General features: G+C 35.3%; 2 protein-coding genes across 3 annotated transcripts; both read right to left on the reverse strand.

Moving 5' to 3' along the window:
• Window positions 1–1,744: 1,744 nt before the first annotated feature.
• LOC120264853 (phytochrome B-like) lies at window positions 1,745–6,448 on the reverse strand. The gene is made up of 4 exons (XM_039272720.1): window positions 4,053–6,448; window positions 3,158–3,965; window positions 2,780–3,073; window positions 1,745–2,156 (listed from the first exon to the last, which is right to left on the reverse strand). The coding sequence occupies exons 1-4, from the start codon at window positions 6,055–6,057 to the stop codon at window positions 1,955–1,957; spliced, it is 3,309 nt and encodes a 1,102-aa protein (XP_039128654.1). The 5' UTR covers window positions 6,058–6,448; the 3' UTR covers window positions 1,745–1,954.
• Window positions 6,449–7,985: 1,537 nt separating this feature from the next.
• On the reverse strand, window positions 7,986–16,240 carry LOC120264761 (ATP-citrate synthase beta chain protein 1). 2 transcript variants are annotated; one of them, XM_039272587.1, is made up of 17 exons: window positions 16,110–16,240; window positions 14,122–14,246; window positions 13,917–14,019; window positions 13,115–13,180; window positions 12,906–13,029; window positions 12,491–12,625; window positions 11,907–11,967; window positions 11,743–11,819; window positions 10,905–11,060; window positions 10,665–10,793; window positions 10,281–10,413; window positions 10,063–10,190; window positions 9,753–9,858; window positions 9,552–9,628; window positions 9,364–9,434; window positions 8,445–8,729; window positions 7,986–8,330 (listed from the first exon to the last, which is right to left on the reverse strand). In XM_039272587.1, exons 2-17 carry the CDS (start codon window positions 14,219–14,221, stop codon window positions 8,255–8,257), a joined length of 1,827 nt encoding a protein of 608 aa, XP_039128521.1. In that variant the 5' UTR covers window positions 14,222–14,246; window positions 16,110–16,240; the 3' UTR covers window positions 7,986–8,254. The 2 variants fall into 2 exon arrangements, with proteins under 2 accessions (XP_039128521.1, XP_039128522.1); XM_039272588.1 differs by lacking the exon at window positions 16,110–16,240 and adding an exon at window positions 15,397–15,523.
• Between the last annotated feature and the right edge of the window lie 2,463 nt (window positions 16,241–18,703).

The raw sequence follows: 18,703 nt of genomic DNA on the forward strand, positions 1-18,703 counted from the left end.
CCACAAGGTCCACAACAACAAAACGAGGGGACGCAACCACCTCAGAGAAAGACAACAATAAACACTACTCCTCGCTCAGTTCCTGCAACTCCTCCAATGCCGAAGACACCCGAGACTTTATGTCTATTTACATTAGCTCCAATGCTTAAAAGCACTAATGTGAGAATTTTATTACTTAAATCTTACACCAGTTAAATATGATGATGATAACCGATCTTTAGTTATGGATATAGGTTTATGACTCGGTTATGTGTTATTGGGTGAAAGTATATTGCTGAATATTCAATTTCAAGTTGTGCACACACCCCTGACAATATATATTATTTTATCATATTTATCAAAAAATAAAAAATAAATGATATTCAATTTAATTTTTGAAATTTGGTCAAATCTTCAAAAGCTATAGAGCATGGAAAGATATCTAATTTGTGAATGACCCAAAAAAAAATTTTATAATTTGCATAATTATTATAAGGTTTGTTTTTTTAAAGTATTATAGAGGGAATAAAAAATGTTGTTTTTGCAAGGGCTTATATGTAATTTTATATTTTGAATTTGATTAAATTTTCGCGTGCTAGGGTAAGGGAAAAAGTTACGATTTATGAATGATCTTTTTTATATCAAACCTTGTGAATTGCAAAAAAATTTATACAAAATTTATGCTTTCCTTTAATTATAGTTAAAAATTTGAATAATTATCAAAGATTATGGTAAGGACTTTTTTTTTTAAAATAAATGTGGATAAATCACATATTTATTGAATAGGAAAAGATGGTAAGGACTTTTATGAAGTCTTTGTTTGTGTTTTTTTTAAGGCTAAACTTTTAAGTAGTTTAAGAGTGAATAAAATTAAAGTTTTTATTGGTGATTATATATACTTTTAAATGTCTAAATAAGGACAATTCTAATTCATAAATGATAATTTTTAGTACCTAATCACATGAAATTTATAAATTAAAAAAGAATGTATATAAAGTTTACACTTTTTAATTCTAGCGGATGTTATATGTATTTTTCATTTAAAATCAGAATAAATTTGAAGGGCTATGGTAAGGATTTTTTTTTTTAATACAATTTAAGTGGATAAAAATTAATGTTTTTATTGGGGGTAACTGTTAATTTAGATTTAGGATTGATTTGTTTTTCAAAGACTATAATAAGGAAAATTTATAAATAATATTTATCATATCTAACCCTATAAAATTTATAAATTACGAAACTTTTTTGTATAGTGTTTATACTTTCATATAATTCCATCAGGAGTTATTTGTAATATTTTCATTGGGATTGGTCCGATTAGAACAATTTTTGCAGGTCATTTATATATATATACTTATCAAAATGTAATTTAATATAATTTATTAAGAAGTTTATACCAATATTTCACTTGATTGAGATAAAAAGAACCTTTAAAAGAATAGCTTGCAAAGTCTAGCATAAGGAAAATATTACTTTTAAATATACCATAAATTATTATTTCAATCAAAATAAGTTATGATTTATCTATAAAACCCCAAAACATTTTTTTAATCACTTTGCTCAATGTTTATTTAAAAAGTCTTTATAACTTTTTAGTCCTTACATTGATTGATCTCTAATTAATTATAAAGAGACTTTTTAATTTTTTTTTTTTAGGTAAAGTGACAAACAGCAGTCCTCAGAAACGTTGATAAAGAGACTTTTGTGATAATATTGAAGATTCCATCTAAAAAATTTAGAAGTACATATAAATTAAAAAAAAAACTTAAGAAAATATTAAAATTAAGAGACTAGCAGAAAAACATAAGAATGTTTTCCTAAGAAGGTAATTAATCATAAAACACTGCATACAATCCCTTCCAAAAATTCACAAACAAAACAAAACCGGGCATAAACAGAGATGTGTAACACAATACAAGATATTCTTTCCACAAATCAAGGCTTTATTCATGTTGTTATCAAAGACAAAACAATTTCATGTAGGAGTTGTAGGTAGCTCAATGGCAATGAGAAAATAGCATCTCTCTGACTCTCTAATGTATTGAACCTCCCCATTCATTAACTTCAATATCTTTCTGCATATACTCAAGTTTACACCTTCTTCGGTCACCCACCCGGAGTTCCTAAACATGTCTTGAACTAGCTCCGGCGAAAGGCCTTCCCCCGGGATCATGATCCTATAAAACAAAAGACAAGTATGTATATATATTATGATGTTATCTTATGTAGCTTATTATATTAGCGGCGGAAGAGGTTTATGATGAACACAAGCTCATCATTATCTTCATTAATAGTTCTTAATTTGAGTTCAAATAAGCAATAATTTGCATGTACTTATCTGGTTTGAGTTCAAGTGAAAAATTTCTTCCCATCTTTCTTGCTTCTAACAATATCCTTGGCATAGATGCACATCCTAGTTTGTATCCTACTATATGCTAACATAGTTCATTAAATGAGAAGACCTAAAATGAAGAAGCATTTTGTTTTCATTGGAGTTCTGCTTCAGATTAGTCCTAACTTGTATTTCATTCTAGTTTGTATTCTAATATATTATAAAATGTTTCGTTGAATGAACAGACCTGAACCGAAGAAGAACCATTTCATTTCCATTAGAGTACTGCTTCAGATTAGTCCTGACTTGTATTTTATCCTAGTTTGTATTCTGATACATTCTAACATGGTTCATTAAATGAACAGGCATGAAACAAGCTCTACTTCAGATTAGTCCTAACTAACTTGCATTTCATCCTAGTTTGTATTCTAATATAAAATTCAAACATGGTTCATTAAATGAACAAACCTGAAACGAAGGAGGACCATTTCATTTCCATTGGAGTTCTGCTTCAGATTAGTCCTAACTTGTATTTCTATCCAGCCTTCAGTGGACGGTGCGAAGGAGATCATGCTCAGTAAAAAATCAGTCAATACTTGTTGGATTCGAGTCTGATCACCACAAGCAGAAATGGTTTTGGTTTCCTCAGGGATATCTCTAATCAGTTGCAAGCCTTTTTCTGTCAATTGTGTTATCACTTGGCTTGCCACAGCATCTATAACACTTCCAAGCATAAATTCACTTTTGTCGATTTCCAAAGAGCTAGTATCAGAAAAACAAGATGTCAAGTCTTTAAGCAGAAAGTATATATTCATCAAAACATGACTATGTATAATATTAACTCACCTGTCCTCGATTCTTTCCAAACCGACATCTTTTATGATCTTCATCATCTGCTTCTCACAAGAAGCACTAGTCTTGAGAAACTGCTTCTGATCATCAGATAAATCAGTCCTCTCCAAGAGTGAGTTTGCAAACCGAATGCCGCCCAATGGATGTTTGATCTCTTGACAAATGTAAGCCAACTCTTTCGTTCTAGACAAACATTTCTTTTCTTGCTGTCTCTGGACCTCAAGAGCTTGCTGCAACTCAGGACTAGCTATCTGCAAGAAACAAAAGGCTCCAATTACCTCGCCATCCATGTTTGTTCTTGTGTTCGCTGTCAACAGAGCCTGTATAAATTTCCCATCCCTGTTGAAGAAGGAGAATGGGAACTTATCAGTTTCCTGTCCAGTTGTTGCATTGTGCAGGATGACTGTGAATTTGGTCAATGTCTCTGAGCTCCTGAGTCGACAGCAACTACCGAAAACCTCTCCGACGAGCAATTTCCCGATGATTTCATGTCCTGACCATCCAGTGAGTTTCTCCATTGATGTATTCCACTCTGAGCAGCATACATTCTCATCTGAAGCAAATATTGGCGGAATCAGAGGGTTGGGGCTGTGAACAATGGACTTATAATCAGCTTGTATATGGATGAATTTATCCATCATCACTCTCTGCCCAGTGACATCTTGCCCAACAAAACAAACACCGATGATTTTGCTAGCATAGTCCCTGCTGGCACAAGCATTTACAATCAAGAAAACCGGATTTCCTGATTTCTCTGAATCAAAAACCCTCAGCTTTATCTCCACATTCTTGTCTTCCTCGCCTGCCATGAATGAATTCATTCACACTTTCATTTCACTACAATAAAATTTAATCTTCAAATAGGTATGCAGTAATGCAACTAAATTACCTCGCAATGCCCGGAAAAGAAGCCTATCAAGAACATCTATTGATCCTTGAAATGCAAGGTCTTCCACCAACGATTTGCCCATAGCTTCCTCAACTGGCAATCCTGTCAAATCAGCAACTTTCGGATTCCAGCCATTAATCCTACCATCTGAATCAACTGCAAAAATCGGCACAGTTGCAGTTTCTATCAATCTAACCATTTCCCTGGCAACTGAGCTCAGCTGCTCAATCTCTCCATGCTGCTGTTGCTGCTGCTCCTGCGGCTTCTCTACATTCACTAGTGGCATAGAATCACTAGTCCCGGCCTCATCAAATTCATCTTTGAAAGAATCCCTCAGTATAAGCTGCAAGGAATGTATAGCATCCAATTCAGAGTTCTCCCATGGCAAACTCCTACTCTTAACCACCTCCAAGAAGGCCTGGAACGAAGACCGGGGTTGCATTCGCTGCCCGTCATCCCTGTCCTGCGGGTGATGCTTGGCACCACCCCATTTGATCTCTTTTGCAGTGTGAGACCTGAACCAGAACAAGAAATCTTTGCGGTTGATCCTCGCCGCAGCCATACCACAAACAGCATCACCCAATGCAGCAGCACCAGGGAATCCAGCATCCGCCAAGCTATCAGTGCTCAGCCCTGTGGAATCAGCGTGGCTGTCGCGCAACCATTGCACAATGTCCTTGATCTGAGACTCAGAAGGACAAGCTCCGAGAGGCCAGTACCTTTCTCTGTGATACAATGCAGCACCATTACACTTGATAAGGTCCATGACGCTGGGGCTTTGAGTGATGATCGCCGGAGGTGAATCCCGGAGGAGCATGTCGCACAAGAGAGTCTGCGTTCTGAGAATTCGCTTCTCTGAGAACTGGGCAGCCAATTGGACCTCCATATTGAGCTGTAATCCAAAGGCTTGCATTAAGAACTCGCAAGCGGAGCGGAGAGGGAAAGGGATGCAACGAGGGGAGGTGTGGTGGCAGACGACGAGACCCCAGAGCTTCATGGAACCACCGGAAATGACGTCCTCACCATTGACGATGACAGCCATGGCTAGAGAGGCGATGGAACCCATGTTGGCCATATACTGGGCGTGGCACTGGTGGGGAGCGCGGAGAGTCGAGCCAACGAGGCAGAGAGGTTGGGGCAAGCTCTCGGATTGAATAATCGGGACGGGAGCGGCGTTGCAATCGGCGATCATGCGGACTCGGTTTTGCTTGAAGAGGAAGCGAGAGGCTTGAGGGATGTCAGTGGCCGGGTAGTGGAGTCCGAGATAGGGATCGAGATCGGAGCGGCAGGATTCGGCGACGACCTCGCCGTGCTGGTCGTCGTGGAACTTGTAGACCATGACGCGATCATAGGCGGTGAGATCACGGACGAGGGAGACGACGGTGGAGCAGAGAAGAGGGATGTCACCACCAGGGAGGGATTGGAGACGGGAAATGGCACGGACGGCGAGCTTCTGAGATTGGACAGCGCCGCCGACGGAGAGGACGGTGTCATCGGAGCGGGAGGGTTCGAGATCGATGACGATGCCGACGTCGATGCGGTGGAGGATCGCGTGGAAGGGTTTGGAGGAAGGGAGGGAGTGGAGGAGGAGAGGGTTTAGGAGGCTGATCTCGCGGGAGGAGGCTGCGCGAGAGAGGAGAACGGCGGAGGACGGGGAGAAGAAGGAGCGGACATCGGTGCCGAGACGGAGGTTTGGGCCGGCGCCGGCGGCGCCGCCGGCGAGGAGGCTGGGAGCGTTGGTGGAGAAGGCGATGACGTGGAGGGAGTGTTCGGAGACGGCTAGGGTGCAGCCAAACGGCTGGATGAAGCCGCCGCGCTGAATCTTGGAGAGATAAGCCGTGATTTGGTGTTCAGGGACTGAGTTCGGCGGCGCGGCTCGAGTCGACTCGGAGTAGTCGAAGGCGAGGCTTGATTGCTCGAACACGGCGTCGAGCCGAGCGTCCATAGTGTACTGAGCTATGGCTTTGCTTGCGCCGGTCGGGGCCGCGCCAGAGCTAGATGCCATTGAAGGCTAACTCGTAAGTGAGCGGAAAACGTTAGGAAATTCAAAGAAAATTATTGGAAGTGAAGTTCATAAGCTCTTCTTCTCCTTCATAACGGAAGGAATTAAGAATCAAAAGCAATACTTGTAACTTGTAAGTGGAGTTTCAAAGAAGGATGAATATGATCACGAAAAGGTTGGAAGTCGGGAAGTCAAGGAGAAGTTGGAATGGAAGTTATAAGAAGAGCTTGAGAAGGAGAGTGGAAGTTGGTGGGATTGTAAGTGGGTTTTGAATAAAGGAGGGAAAATGGGAAGTGGAGTTCCCATGTTGATGTCTCTAGAGAATATGTAGTTCATGGGAACTGATTCATGGATTCTTTTGATCTTGTTTCGTGATGTTCTATTCAGTCCTAGGTTGAGCAATGTAATATTATTTTATTTTATATATATACCCCACTTAATCTCACTAACATATATTATTTGTTTTTTTTTTTATATAACTAAATATTATAATATATTATTTTTAGTCTTCTACATTGAGATGTTTATATAAATATTGAAAATTAAAATGTGCTATTTTTGATAATAGAAAAGACATTCCTGAAGTCTAGACTGTCTTTATTTTGGAAAAGAAAATTTAATTTAAAAAATCAGATACAAAATCAAACATTTATTATCTTTTTTTTAAAAATATATATATATATATATATTTATATAATGAAGAAAAAAAATAAAATTTTGAAAAGAAAAAAGATTTTTTTAAAAAAAAAAATTGTGTAATTTTCATTGGAAAAATGATGGTTGTTGGGAAATGAACGTGTGGTGATGAATTGTCCAAGTAAAATGGACAAGAGGGTTATGTTGATAAGACAATTGCAATCGTATGAGCGCAACATCAAACATACTTTTCAGGGGAGCACACACCACCTGAATTGCACGTGGGCTCTGTCCTTAATGACACCTCCTCCTTCTCCAAAATCACCCAACGTGTCACATCCACCATTTCTTCTCTTTTTTTTTTTTAATTCTCAATAAAAAAAAATTTTAAAAGGATTGTCAATAAATTCCTAAATAATTTTTTACTTTAAATAATAAATATTTATTAATATATAAATAAAATAATTTTAACCATTGGGTCTACGAGCACCAGTCTTCTATATAACGTATTCATGTTCTGTTGAAAAATCAAGTTTAAAGTTTATAAACTTTAACTAGTGAAAACACTGATGTTGTAAAGCTTGAGTTTTCTTTTCTCCAAATCACCCCTGGTCCCCTACTTATCACATCCACTATTTTTTTTTTAATTCTTAATATTTTTAAAAAATTATCAATAAATTTTTAAATAGTATTACCTTTTAAACAATAAATGTTTACTAATATATAAATAAAATAATTTTAACCATTGAGTCTACATGCATGCACCGGTTACTTTAATTAGTAAAAACACTTGGTGTTATAAAGCTTGAGTTTGTGCTTCTCATATACGTTCCTGACTGTATGTTATTTATTCACATTTATATATATATATATATATATATATTATTTTTTTTAAACCCCGGAGTTCTCAAAAAAATATATATATATATATGTAAATATTTGTTTTGGTATGAAAATTGTAATAATTATCTCAAGTGAAAAGTACTTGAATCATAAAGCAAGCTAGCTTTTGGGTATGTGGGGTTGAGAGAGTCCTTATTGAATATCATATAAAATGCTCAACTTATAAGAAAAATAAAAGATAAAAATAAAAAATTCAGACATGAGATAACATATAGATCTTGGAATGTACTCACAACCACCACCAAGTTTGATTAAATAATAAAAATATAATAATAGTTATTAGTTAAAACATAAAATCACAAAAAACTAATTCAATTCCAAAGAGAAAAAAATACATTTTTATTTTTCATATTTTATCATTTGTTTGGCTAAATCAAGGATACCAAAATACATGAACAAACAAAGAGGGGCCCCTTCCAATAATGAATGTATAGTAACTAAGCCACAAGAATTTCACTTTAACTCTTGCATTCCAATCAAGTGTAAGAACACTGGAATGAAGATAAACAGTAAATGATTGGCATGATAAGCCTCAAAAAAGTCTCATTGATACTCAAATTCTAAAGAGGGCCACATTATGAAGCTTTAGTCCTGAAACACATAGAAATTACTAAAACAATAACCATTAATCGATCATCGATCACTCCTTTCGGAAATTGGATCACTTGGCATACAAAACATCTTCCCACGGGTGACGGTACAAAGGCTGCTTCAGCCTCTTCTGATCAAATGTATGCCTGTGGATTCACAAAGGCACAAAATTATATCCGGAAAAAAGACTAAAAGCTTTGCGTTTTTAGCATGAATTCGGGGTTGAGAAATTGAAAGAAAAATGGAGTATGTTCTCTCACCCTATCAGACCGATTGAGCGTGCCAGTACAAATAGTCCGTTCAGATAACCGATGTCAACAATTTCATCCATCTCTTGCTTGGTGAACATTCCACAGCTGGCAAGGAGATCCAAGAAAAGAGATGCAATTGCTCCATCGACGTTCATAACCAAATTATTTGCCTTTGACAAAGTGTAGGTCTCAACTTGGACGGCATATTCGAGGTATTTTACTGATGGAAAATGGTTGTGTCCATAATCTTGCAGCAGTTGAACTCTCTTGTCTCTGTTATCACCTCTCTTGATCCTTCACAGAATAAGGCAAACAAAGACACAAGTTACAGTACTAAGTAAGACACAAGAAATCACACTTTGAGAGGTAATGGACCACAAGACAAACTTCTCTTCATGTGATAAGCAAACCAAACAAGTATGTGTTGTCGCTGTTCTGTGATTCCATCGTCACTTAAATAGTTTTACTTATTGTTAGAATTCAGCATAATATAATGGAACTACTAGTGAAGCTTCATTAGTGACTCTTTGCACCTAACTTCATTTTATCAACTATACCCATTGTATAACAATCAATATTGCCCAAAACCTTAGCCCATAAACTATGATAGTTCTGACAACACCCTCTATTATCTAATTATCATCATCATTAAAAAGAATTCGGTAAATAATTTGCAGTTATGTGTTTATAATGTTGGAAATCTGCTATACAGGCAAGAGGCATACAGAAACAGATATATAATGATCTCTGTAATCATATGAATCAAATAAATATCATCGAAAAAATTTAATAGCTCTCAACTACACGGTGGGAGCTGCTATAGGGCTATTTATAAAGACAAGGAACTAGGTCTGGACATTTATAAAGACAACACATGGAGCGGTATGATCTCAGATTAAGGTCTAAAGTTAAGCAGCAAAGCAATTACCTGTGCCCAATTCCTGGTACACGGATGCCCTTCTTTTTCATTCCTTCAACGAACTCATAAGGAGTTAGACCCTGAGATAAACAAATTTGTTTCAAAAATGTTTATAAAGGCTTGTGGTTAACAGGAAAAATGCTGTGAAGATCATGTGAAGCAAACAACCAAGTAAGGAATTCAAGAAGACTACTCACTCTCTCATATGCATCCTTGAAGTAACGGGCAGCATCATCAATCGCACCACCAAATCGAGGGCCAATGGTGAGCAAACCTATGTTTGAAACCAGTTCTTGTCAGAATCCTATGCCCATCAATATAGCATGCAATTCCCACTAACGGGCAGCCAATTGAACATAAACAACATCAATGGACATCAATTTCTGATGAATAATTACCTGAGACCAAGCTGGACACTAGATCTTTGCCAGCTCTGGCAGTAACAATGGTGTTATGAGCACCAGAAACACAGGGCCCATGATCAGCACATAACATGACACAGATCTGGAAATAACCACAACGCTTGGTGAGCTATAAACCAGAATGATCTATAACCACAAAAGAGCACCCATAGATGGGTTATGTAGTTGATCTATATTCAAACCTATGATGATCTACAGCTAAGCCAGATAGCAAGATGTTAACAAGGTTCTCAGTCTTGGAAAATACATAACCATAAAATATTTTCCATTACTACTACTATCCCACCTCGATGAACTGTGTACAGTACCGAGGAAGGCTGCGCTTGAACCATAAAAGAGAGATGACGTCACCAACGCCAAAACCACGTTCAACAATGGTAGACATTGGCACACCAGCATAACACGGTTCCTCACCTGCAAATGGATGTTACATTGTGAGGGGGTTGTGAGATAGACAGTACAACCATAGACACCCAACTCTTAAAAGGGATCCATTAGTCAAACCTCTGTCATCTGAAATCGTAGAGATAATATGTGTTGGGGCCCGAACCTTCCCACTTTTAATCGCTGTGTCAAGATCCTCAGGAATCTGAGGAGGTGTAACCTCAGATACAGGGGTAATTTTGCCTTCATCAACCTAAAATTAGCCAAAAGAAAATCAGTCAAACATGCAAAGTAGAAGCTCCAGTAGATAAGCCTTTTAAGCAAATCATATATATGCCACACACAGGGTTCTTACCGAATCTTACAAAGCTTTGTTCCATATAATATATGTAGCTTCATGACATTTAGCACAACGAAAACATAAAAATAAAAATAAAAAGGCTACAAAACAATAAAATGATATTGGGGTAAAACAGATAAATTATTGCAGGAGGAAAAACATACAAGCTTCTCGAAAGTTTCTTTAATGGAAGTCTCCAATGCTTCATATGAAGTTGGGACAATAGCTCCTGCTTCCCGTAGTGTCTGGTTCTTTCCTTGAGCAGATTCCAATTCACCACCACTTTTAGCACCCTATAAACATAGAAATACCAACCACAACAAACTCTAAGACAAAAGGATTATGAATAATAATAACCACATTCAGAAAAGAAAAGAGTTATTGCATATAATTCAGTAACTCACAGCATGTCCAAATTGCACTTCTGACTTAAACAACTTTGCACAAGTTCCACTGACCCATGCAACCACAGGTTTGTGAACTTTTCCTGCCTTCAAGGCCTCAACAAGGGAGTATTCATCTTGCCCACCAAGTTCCCCAAGCACAACCATCATTTTTATCTACCATCCAATATATTAGAATTGAAAGGATTTAGATGCATCAAGATTTTAATCCACAATTCAGAAAAAAGATATTAATGACAAAAAATTAAGTTTTCTCTCATGCCCATAGAAAAGGTCAAAGTATGATATATGGTTGACAATTTCAATCAATTAAGAAAATTACCAAGTCAATAAAAAATTTGAATAACAGACAACCATAAATGAATGACACTAACTGCACAGCCTGCAGGTGGTTCCTTACAGAAAGTCGGTAGCTTGAATGAATTCAGTTTATGCTCTTTGATAGTAGAGAACATAAATTTTAGATTGTTGGATCGAAGCTTATAAAAGAAGGTGACTGTTCAACTGACATTATTGTGACAGCCAATTCCTTGAGAAAATATCAAATGTTTCTCATTGCTTATGTCACAATTTAAGTTCACAATTGTTTTTTGAGTGTTCTTGTTTGCATTGTTTAACCATTAGTCATTACAAAAATGAGGAGCTTCCTATTAACTGTTTTAACATCATTTACGTCCTCACCTCAGCCTCAGTGCTGATGAAAGAGAATCTAACATAGAAAATTTACTTATGCCTGTTTTCATGTTAATTTCCAATGATAAACAAAAATAGATATCAATAAGGGAAAATGTGAGATGTCAAAACCCTAAAAAAGGGTAAGCATTGAAATGGAGATTACCTGTGGTATGTTGTTAAACCGCAAAATATGATCAGACAGAGTTGAACCTGGAAAGACATCTCCTCCAATTGCAATGCCTGAAAAAGGCCATCAGAATCCGTGAGTTCACTAATACCATGATGAATGCTAATGAGAAAAGCTAAAAACCATGGAGATTGAGGTACCTTCATATATTCCATCTGTCACACGTGCAATTGTGTTATAAAGTTCATTTGACATGCCTCCCTGTGATTGTGACAAAAACATTTCAGAGATGAACAATATGAGTAAATTGATAGTGTAATCAGCAGATGATACTTCAAAGAAAATAAGATGGTTATTCACATTTATTTCAACAGTCAAAGGAGAATTAAAATTAAGATTATCAAATATAATGAACTAAAAGAAAAAAAAAAACAGTTAAAATTTATCTGGCAATAACTGACACTTAAAGATGTTAATTTAGTTTTCAGAGTTTATGATTTCTAAATTGTTCCAGTCCCCCATCTTGGCAGACGGTCATATTTGTCTTCAATTAGAAACCTAAAAGATTTTTTTTTTTTTTAAATGCTCTACTTCACGGAAAGCATGAGCTTAAACTTCCCATTAGAGTAAGAAGAATCCAAATTAATAGTTCCACCAACTAATGAATTCAAAGTCGAACTTATGAGCTTCCTTCAGTGTAAGGACATGTCACAACCTATAGCTGCCAAGGGAATTTGAGGGCAAAGTAGAATACTGATAGAATATTGCAAAAGGAAGAACTTACTGATTTGGACACAAATCCCACCGAACCAGGCCTATATAGCTTGCATTGGATTATATTATCAATAGTCCCAGCAGTGTCACCAATCTTAAAAGCTCCAGCTTGGATACCACCAACAGTAGCAGGACCAAGTATTACCTGACATTTGCATTCATAAAACAACCAATTACCATGTGAAAAAGCAAAACAATCCCCAAGTCTATTTTAACCAACCATAGCATCTTACTTCTTACACACCGATGTCAATTTTCTGATAGCCAAAATAATATTGAAAATTGCAAAAGTTCCAACTAATCAAATGTTTGATAAATCAGTTTTGCAAGTAATTCTTCCCATGACATGAATGTCATTATCCCTTCATTTTATAAATACGTTCACAAGGCATTTCCCTTATCCGCCACCTTCATCTATATTCTACCTTGTTATTAGCTCGCGCATAAGCAATCAACTGCTTTGTATCCGACTCTGGAACACCTTCAGCTATGATGGCTACAACTCTGATTGTTGGTTGCTTCAGAGCAGACATAGATGAGCCAGCAGCACTGCAAGTATAGCAAGTGGAGCAACAATGAAGATCACAATGAGATACTAATTTTAAAGAAAAAGAAACAGAAAAAGAGAACCAACCTTCTGAAGGATGCGAAGTTGATGAAAACATCTGCGGTTGGATGAGCACTGCAAGCTGCTTCAACGCTAAAGAAAACTTAAAATAAGTGTTAGAACTCTATATCAAATTATTATCTTAAGCATTTAACTTAGAACAATCATATGATACACTACATCGATAGTATTGTAACATATATGAATGGTCATTCCGATTATTAGCCAGAAACCAAAAGTTAGCGAGACTGTTTTATATCAAAAATAATTTCAATGGTTAATAACTTGGTTTCAGATTTGCTAAGTCATCCTCACAATATAGCCCACAATCATAAAATATGCATAATTTTGTATCAACACAAAAACTAGAAAATCATGAAATAATGCCTTGGGTTTGGATAACCCAATAATACTATCATTAAGCCCCCACACATTCACTCTCTAATAGATAGAAAGTGCTTTCCACAAGTTCTGCCATGAATAGTATCCAATTATGATGCACCACTCGGAGCTCTGCATGGCTCTCAATAAAAATAAAAAATATATATAATGAGACTGCACATGTTCCCTTTGATAATTTACAATAAGGAACATAGCGAAGCTAGTAAATGTTCCTCATTTAGGAAATTAGACATCAGAACAGTGAATAACGAGAAATCTACTCCAATATTAGTGTATGAGGCAAAATTTAACGCATGCGGTAGGGTCTTATGGCAATTATTATCATATTGTATACATTAGACCAAATGGAAATGAGTTCTAGAGCTTCCCTTACATTACAAGAATTGAGTTTTCTCGCAAATGACTGAATATGATCAACTTGTCTCACCTTGAATGAACAGGAATAGCAATTTCCTCTTGGCCAAAGAATAGTTTCTGAAACCCCTCTGCACCAGGATTGATTATTCCAGCAACTGAGGGTGTTTCCCTTCCTAGAAAAGAAGACAATAATCAATGTCATGTACAACATCCATAACACTAACAAGAATGTTAGGTATTATGTTCCTATATCACAGACATAAGGAGTTACATACCACAAAGGAAGTCAAAATCAAGCATCCTTTGTATAGGAAGTTGCTTATAATTGTAAAACAATGCTTGTGAATTCCGCGAAAAAAGTTGTCCGCTAGCCATGATGTAGAAAGACAAGCAACTCAACCTGCAAATTCATGTCAGATTAGTTATCTGTGCTGCACACAAAAGTTACATGTTTGTTGAGAATGGAAAGTTTGAAACATTATGCATTAGCTTGGAATTCTCAATTAGTAACTTCTCCACTCATGCTAATTTTGTCAGTTTGCTGCTTTCATTCAGGTTTCACTAATGCTAGTTGGTGGAATTCATATTTATCACAGCATAGACAATGTGCTCAACATTAGACAAGCTTTATAGGACCATCCAAATTATTTGTCACAACCAACAGCAAAGCCTGTTATTTAATAGAATCAGGCACCAAATGTCATCAAACTTTCACTAGAGCCAGTACCAGAATTTGCAAATTATGCAACCAAAGAGGATGAAAATGTTCCAAGATTTGAAAATAAACTTACTTTTATGCTCATTATCATAGAGAACAAGTTCCATCATACAAGATAATATGGAATAAACTGATAACTCCGTGGTTGCCTTTTATTTATAAAAGTTAAATGATGTGTGGGCCATCTTTTTAGCTGTTGCACGTTATACCAGCCACATTATTTCCTACATTTATGTCACCACCTCATCTATAAACTCAGACTTAATTCACTGATATACCTTTCATACAACACAGCATCTATATTCAGTTCAAGAATTTTCTACCATATCAAAATATCGTTGACACATCACTATAGGATCTATGATCTCTTAAACACATTATTTACCACAACTCATGCCTATACCATTGCTTGTGTAATAATCCAGTAAACCTGCCCCCAACCCATGGATCAGTGTTAGGCTTAAAAACCACATCGTTTAAGACTCAATCTTCATTATTCCTCATTTTTCACTATATAAAAAAATAGGATATAGAGTTCCCTCCCCTCTCTCTAACAAAATTTGATAACCAGCTCAAGAGACCGAGATCTATTAAGCACTACCTCAGACTAGCTTCACACTGGCTAATTTCAAAGTCTAAAAAGCTCCCATTCTAACAAAGAGACTATAAAACCACAGTTTTTCTGCTCAAAAAGCTCATTGGCAGCTTTGCTTCCTATACAGAGGTTGTCTTGAACCTTTGACATCTATCGGCAACATCGTAGTATTCCTATCTTCTTCTCAGCCATTCCATACTTCCAAAGTAATCTAGATATGATACAAAATTTGCTTACCTGAGTTTGAAAAAGATTGCAACTTTAGTAACTCAGAGATGGAGTAATCCTGGGCAACCAAAAACCAAACAAACCCAAAGTCCTCACAACTTAAATCAGTGCATTATAACAACCACTACTCTCATGATCCAAAAAGTCCATTCAAGCAACTCATCAGTTCATCGTGGAACCAACATCCAAGCCATCATTTCAAAAGGACATCCTTTTAATCATTTAACTGAGATTCATAACATTCAAAAAGCAATTCTCACTTAGTACGAAACGGTAAACAGAGCCTCAAAAGCGGCATTTGATAATCAAATTGGGAAATCTACAAACACACACATAATTCCCAATCAGCAACAAAAGAAAAAAAAAACCCCCAAAACACTTAAAGGTCCCAACTTTTTTCTAGAAAAACCTCCAGATCCCACATTCATGCCATAAAAAATCACACCTAACTTCTAATGACCAAATCCCACTAAACTGAAAGCTCATCTAACCTACCACACCAAACAATTATGAAAAAGAAAAGAAAAGAAAAGAAAATCACCCACAAATCACAAACTCAAACACTGCACACCAAACTAAAAAATCCAGGCCAATAGAACCCCCAGATCCACATAAAAAAAGAAAAACCAAAAAAAGCCTCCACAATCGAATCCAAGACCAAAAATTTCCCCAAAAAAACACAAGATCGTGAGGAAGAGGAGGAAATGAAGAAGAAATCCTACCCGGACTACTACGCGAATCGTGGCAAGCGTGAGAGAGACCAATGGGATTGTGAGGCTTTATATAGAGAGCGAGAAGGAGTAGTTCATCTACCCCCCAAATTCCAAGTGAGAAAAAACTAAAAGTACACAAATTAAAAGAGAGAGAGAGAAAACAGGGCGGGTTGTTAGATCACAAAGATGGTTATAGTTTCTCGCGGTGAAGTTAAGGCATGCTCACCGGATACTCCTTTCTATTCTTGTAAACGGGTCGGATTTGGTGTTGTGTTTTCACCCGCATCCGAATCTATTCATATTTTGTGACATTTTAAAGGAGGTGAAAAATGGAGAAAAGAAAAGAAGTAATGATGTAAATGACTATATTGACAAAATAATAGACTTATTAAAATAATATAATAAAATGTTGACTAATATACTTATAAACTAGTTAAAAAATCATTGACTATAAATGAAAAATAAACAAATTTTTATTTTTATTTTTTACCATTACTATTAATTTTTTCTAAAATCAAAATCATGGGTAATTTACTGTATCAAATGTCACTTCAAGTGAAAAAACCATAACAAATAAATTTAATCCATTCAAAGATTTAAAAAATAATTATTTTTTTAATAAAAGTAATGAGATTCTATTTATAAAAAAATTGTAAGTAAAAGATAAACAATTTTTATAACAAATAGTGTTTAAACAATTTTACAAACAAAACAATAATAAGAGAGAAAAGAATAAGTAGAGCTTCCCTACAGTTAAATGGTTATAGTTATCCTGACTAATCACCTCTTAAAAAATATTAAATCTCTCCTAATGTTGGGAGTAATACACAGAAAATCAAGATATGGATTACCATTTAATTTAAGTATTATAGTTTATTATTTTTTTTAGAAAAAAAATAAGATATATATATATTGATGGAAATTTATGATATCATTCACTGAGTTTCCATAATCAAAACTTGTTAACCAGCCAAACAAGCCTAGTCGGATGCGAGTGAAAGATCCGACTCAACTAACGGGTTATCGGATTACCCGATAGCAAGAGAACACCATCCCACGTGGGGGAGGAGGCGGTGATCATACCGGAGGTGATCATAACCAGCGCACGAGGGAGGAACTCGGGAAGCGGGTTGGTGGATGGTGGCCGATGAGACCACAAGATTCAGATTAAAATTGATTAATTTTTTAAATTTTGAATATATATAATTACAAAGAAGCCCATTTATTCGACTAGATTTGCGAGATTGCCACTCTTACGATGATTTTATTAATAAATGAAGTATCACACCACGGACACGTTGCTTTATAATAATAATTTTAAAAAAATGTAAAAATTATCCATATTTTGACGGTTCTCCGTGCAAAATAATAAATGATGGATTAACAAATGCAAATCTTTATTTTAAACACTTTTAGTGTTTAAAAGAATTTAAGGAATTTGATCATATATATATATATAGAGAGAGAGAGAGAGGGTAGGTAAATTACTTATTGGTAAAATTGGAACTAGAGAAAGTAATAATAATTAATTATACAAAGTATGGTAGAAGAAACATCAAAAGGGAAATAAAAATAAAGGTGATGGCAATTGGTTAGCCAATAGATGGTCAATTTAGTTGTCAAGGAATGACTACATAGTTTGAAGTTTGAAGAGGGTGTGGCTGCTAGTCTTGCTATAAAAGTCTTTAATCTTTAGGATAAGTTGTATATATATATATATATATATATATATGAGTGGAAACATTGTAGTTTATGTGATTTTTAATTTTTGAATTTTTGTATTTTATTTTGATAAATTCAGAGTTCACCAACTCATTCTTATTCATAGGAAGACATTTTAGACCATATTTTAGATTGAGAGAGTGGCTTTTCTTAAATTTTTTTTCTTTTTTTAGGTGCATGAAGAACATGTGGATAAATCATAAATAATATGTATGCACTTGCAATTTTTCCCCCTTTTTTATTTAAAAAAATATAGTTTTTTTATAAGGAGGAAAATTATTGAAACATGTTTTTTTTTAAAAGAAAGCCTTCTTATTAAAAAATCATTTTAAAGAAAAGAAGAAAAGATGATAATGGAAACTTGAAGCCATTATTTATATATAAATAGTTCAAATTATGCTTTTGTTATATCATTGCTCTCATAACTGTAGACATCCAATTCTTAGTTATAAAATAAAAATAAAAATAAAAATAAAATAAAGAGTAAAAACAAAGCTCCTCACAAATATTACATCATAGCACGTTATATATATACACACACAAAAATTTACAATTTAATTTACCATGAAAATGACTAACTAAAATTCTCAAATTATAAAATGACCAAATCAGTTTGGTGATAGCCACTATTCTTTCAATCAAACATCTTATAACATTTCTTATTATTTAAAACATAAAATTTAATATGAAACAAAACTTCCCTCTAATTATTAAAAACTTGTGTACTTTTTTTGTCTTCCCACAAACATACTCCCGCCCAAACTCTCATAACTCATTGGTCCCATTTCCAACTCTTTTCCAGGCTAATAAAAACAATATCACAACAGTATCCAAGAAGTAAAACACAAGCAACCAAAAAACCAAACCAAAAAAATAAAAAA

The sequence above is a fragment of the Dioscorea cayenensis genome, chromosome 7 (assembly GCF_009730915.1).
Source record: "Dioscorea cayenensis subsp. rotundata cultivar TDr96_F1 chromosome 7, TDr96_F1_v2_PseudoChromosome.rev07_lg8_w22 25.fasta, whole genome shotgun sequence".
Classification (NCBI taxonomy): domain Eukaryota; kingdom Viridiplantae; phylum Streptophyta; class Magnoliopsida; order Dioscoreales; family Dioscoreaceae; genus Dioscorea; species Dioscorea cayenensis.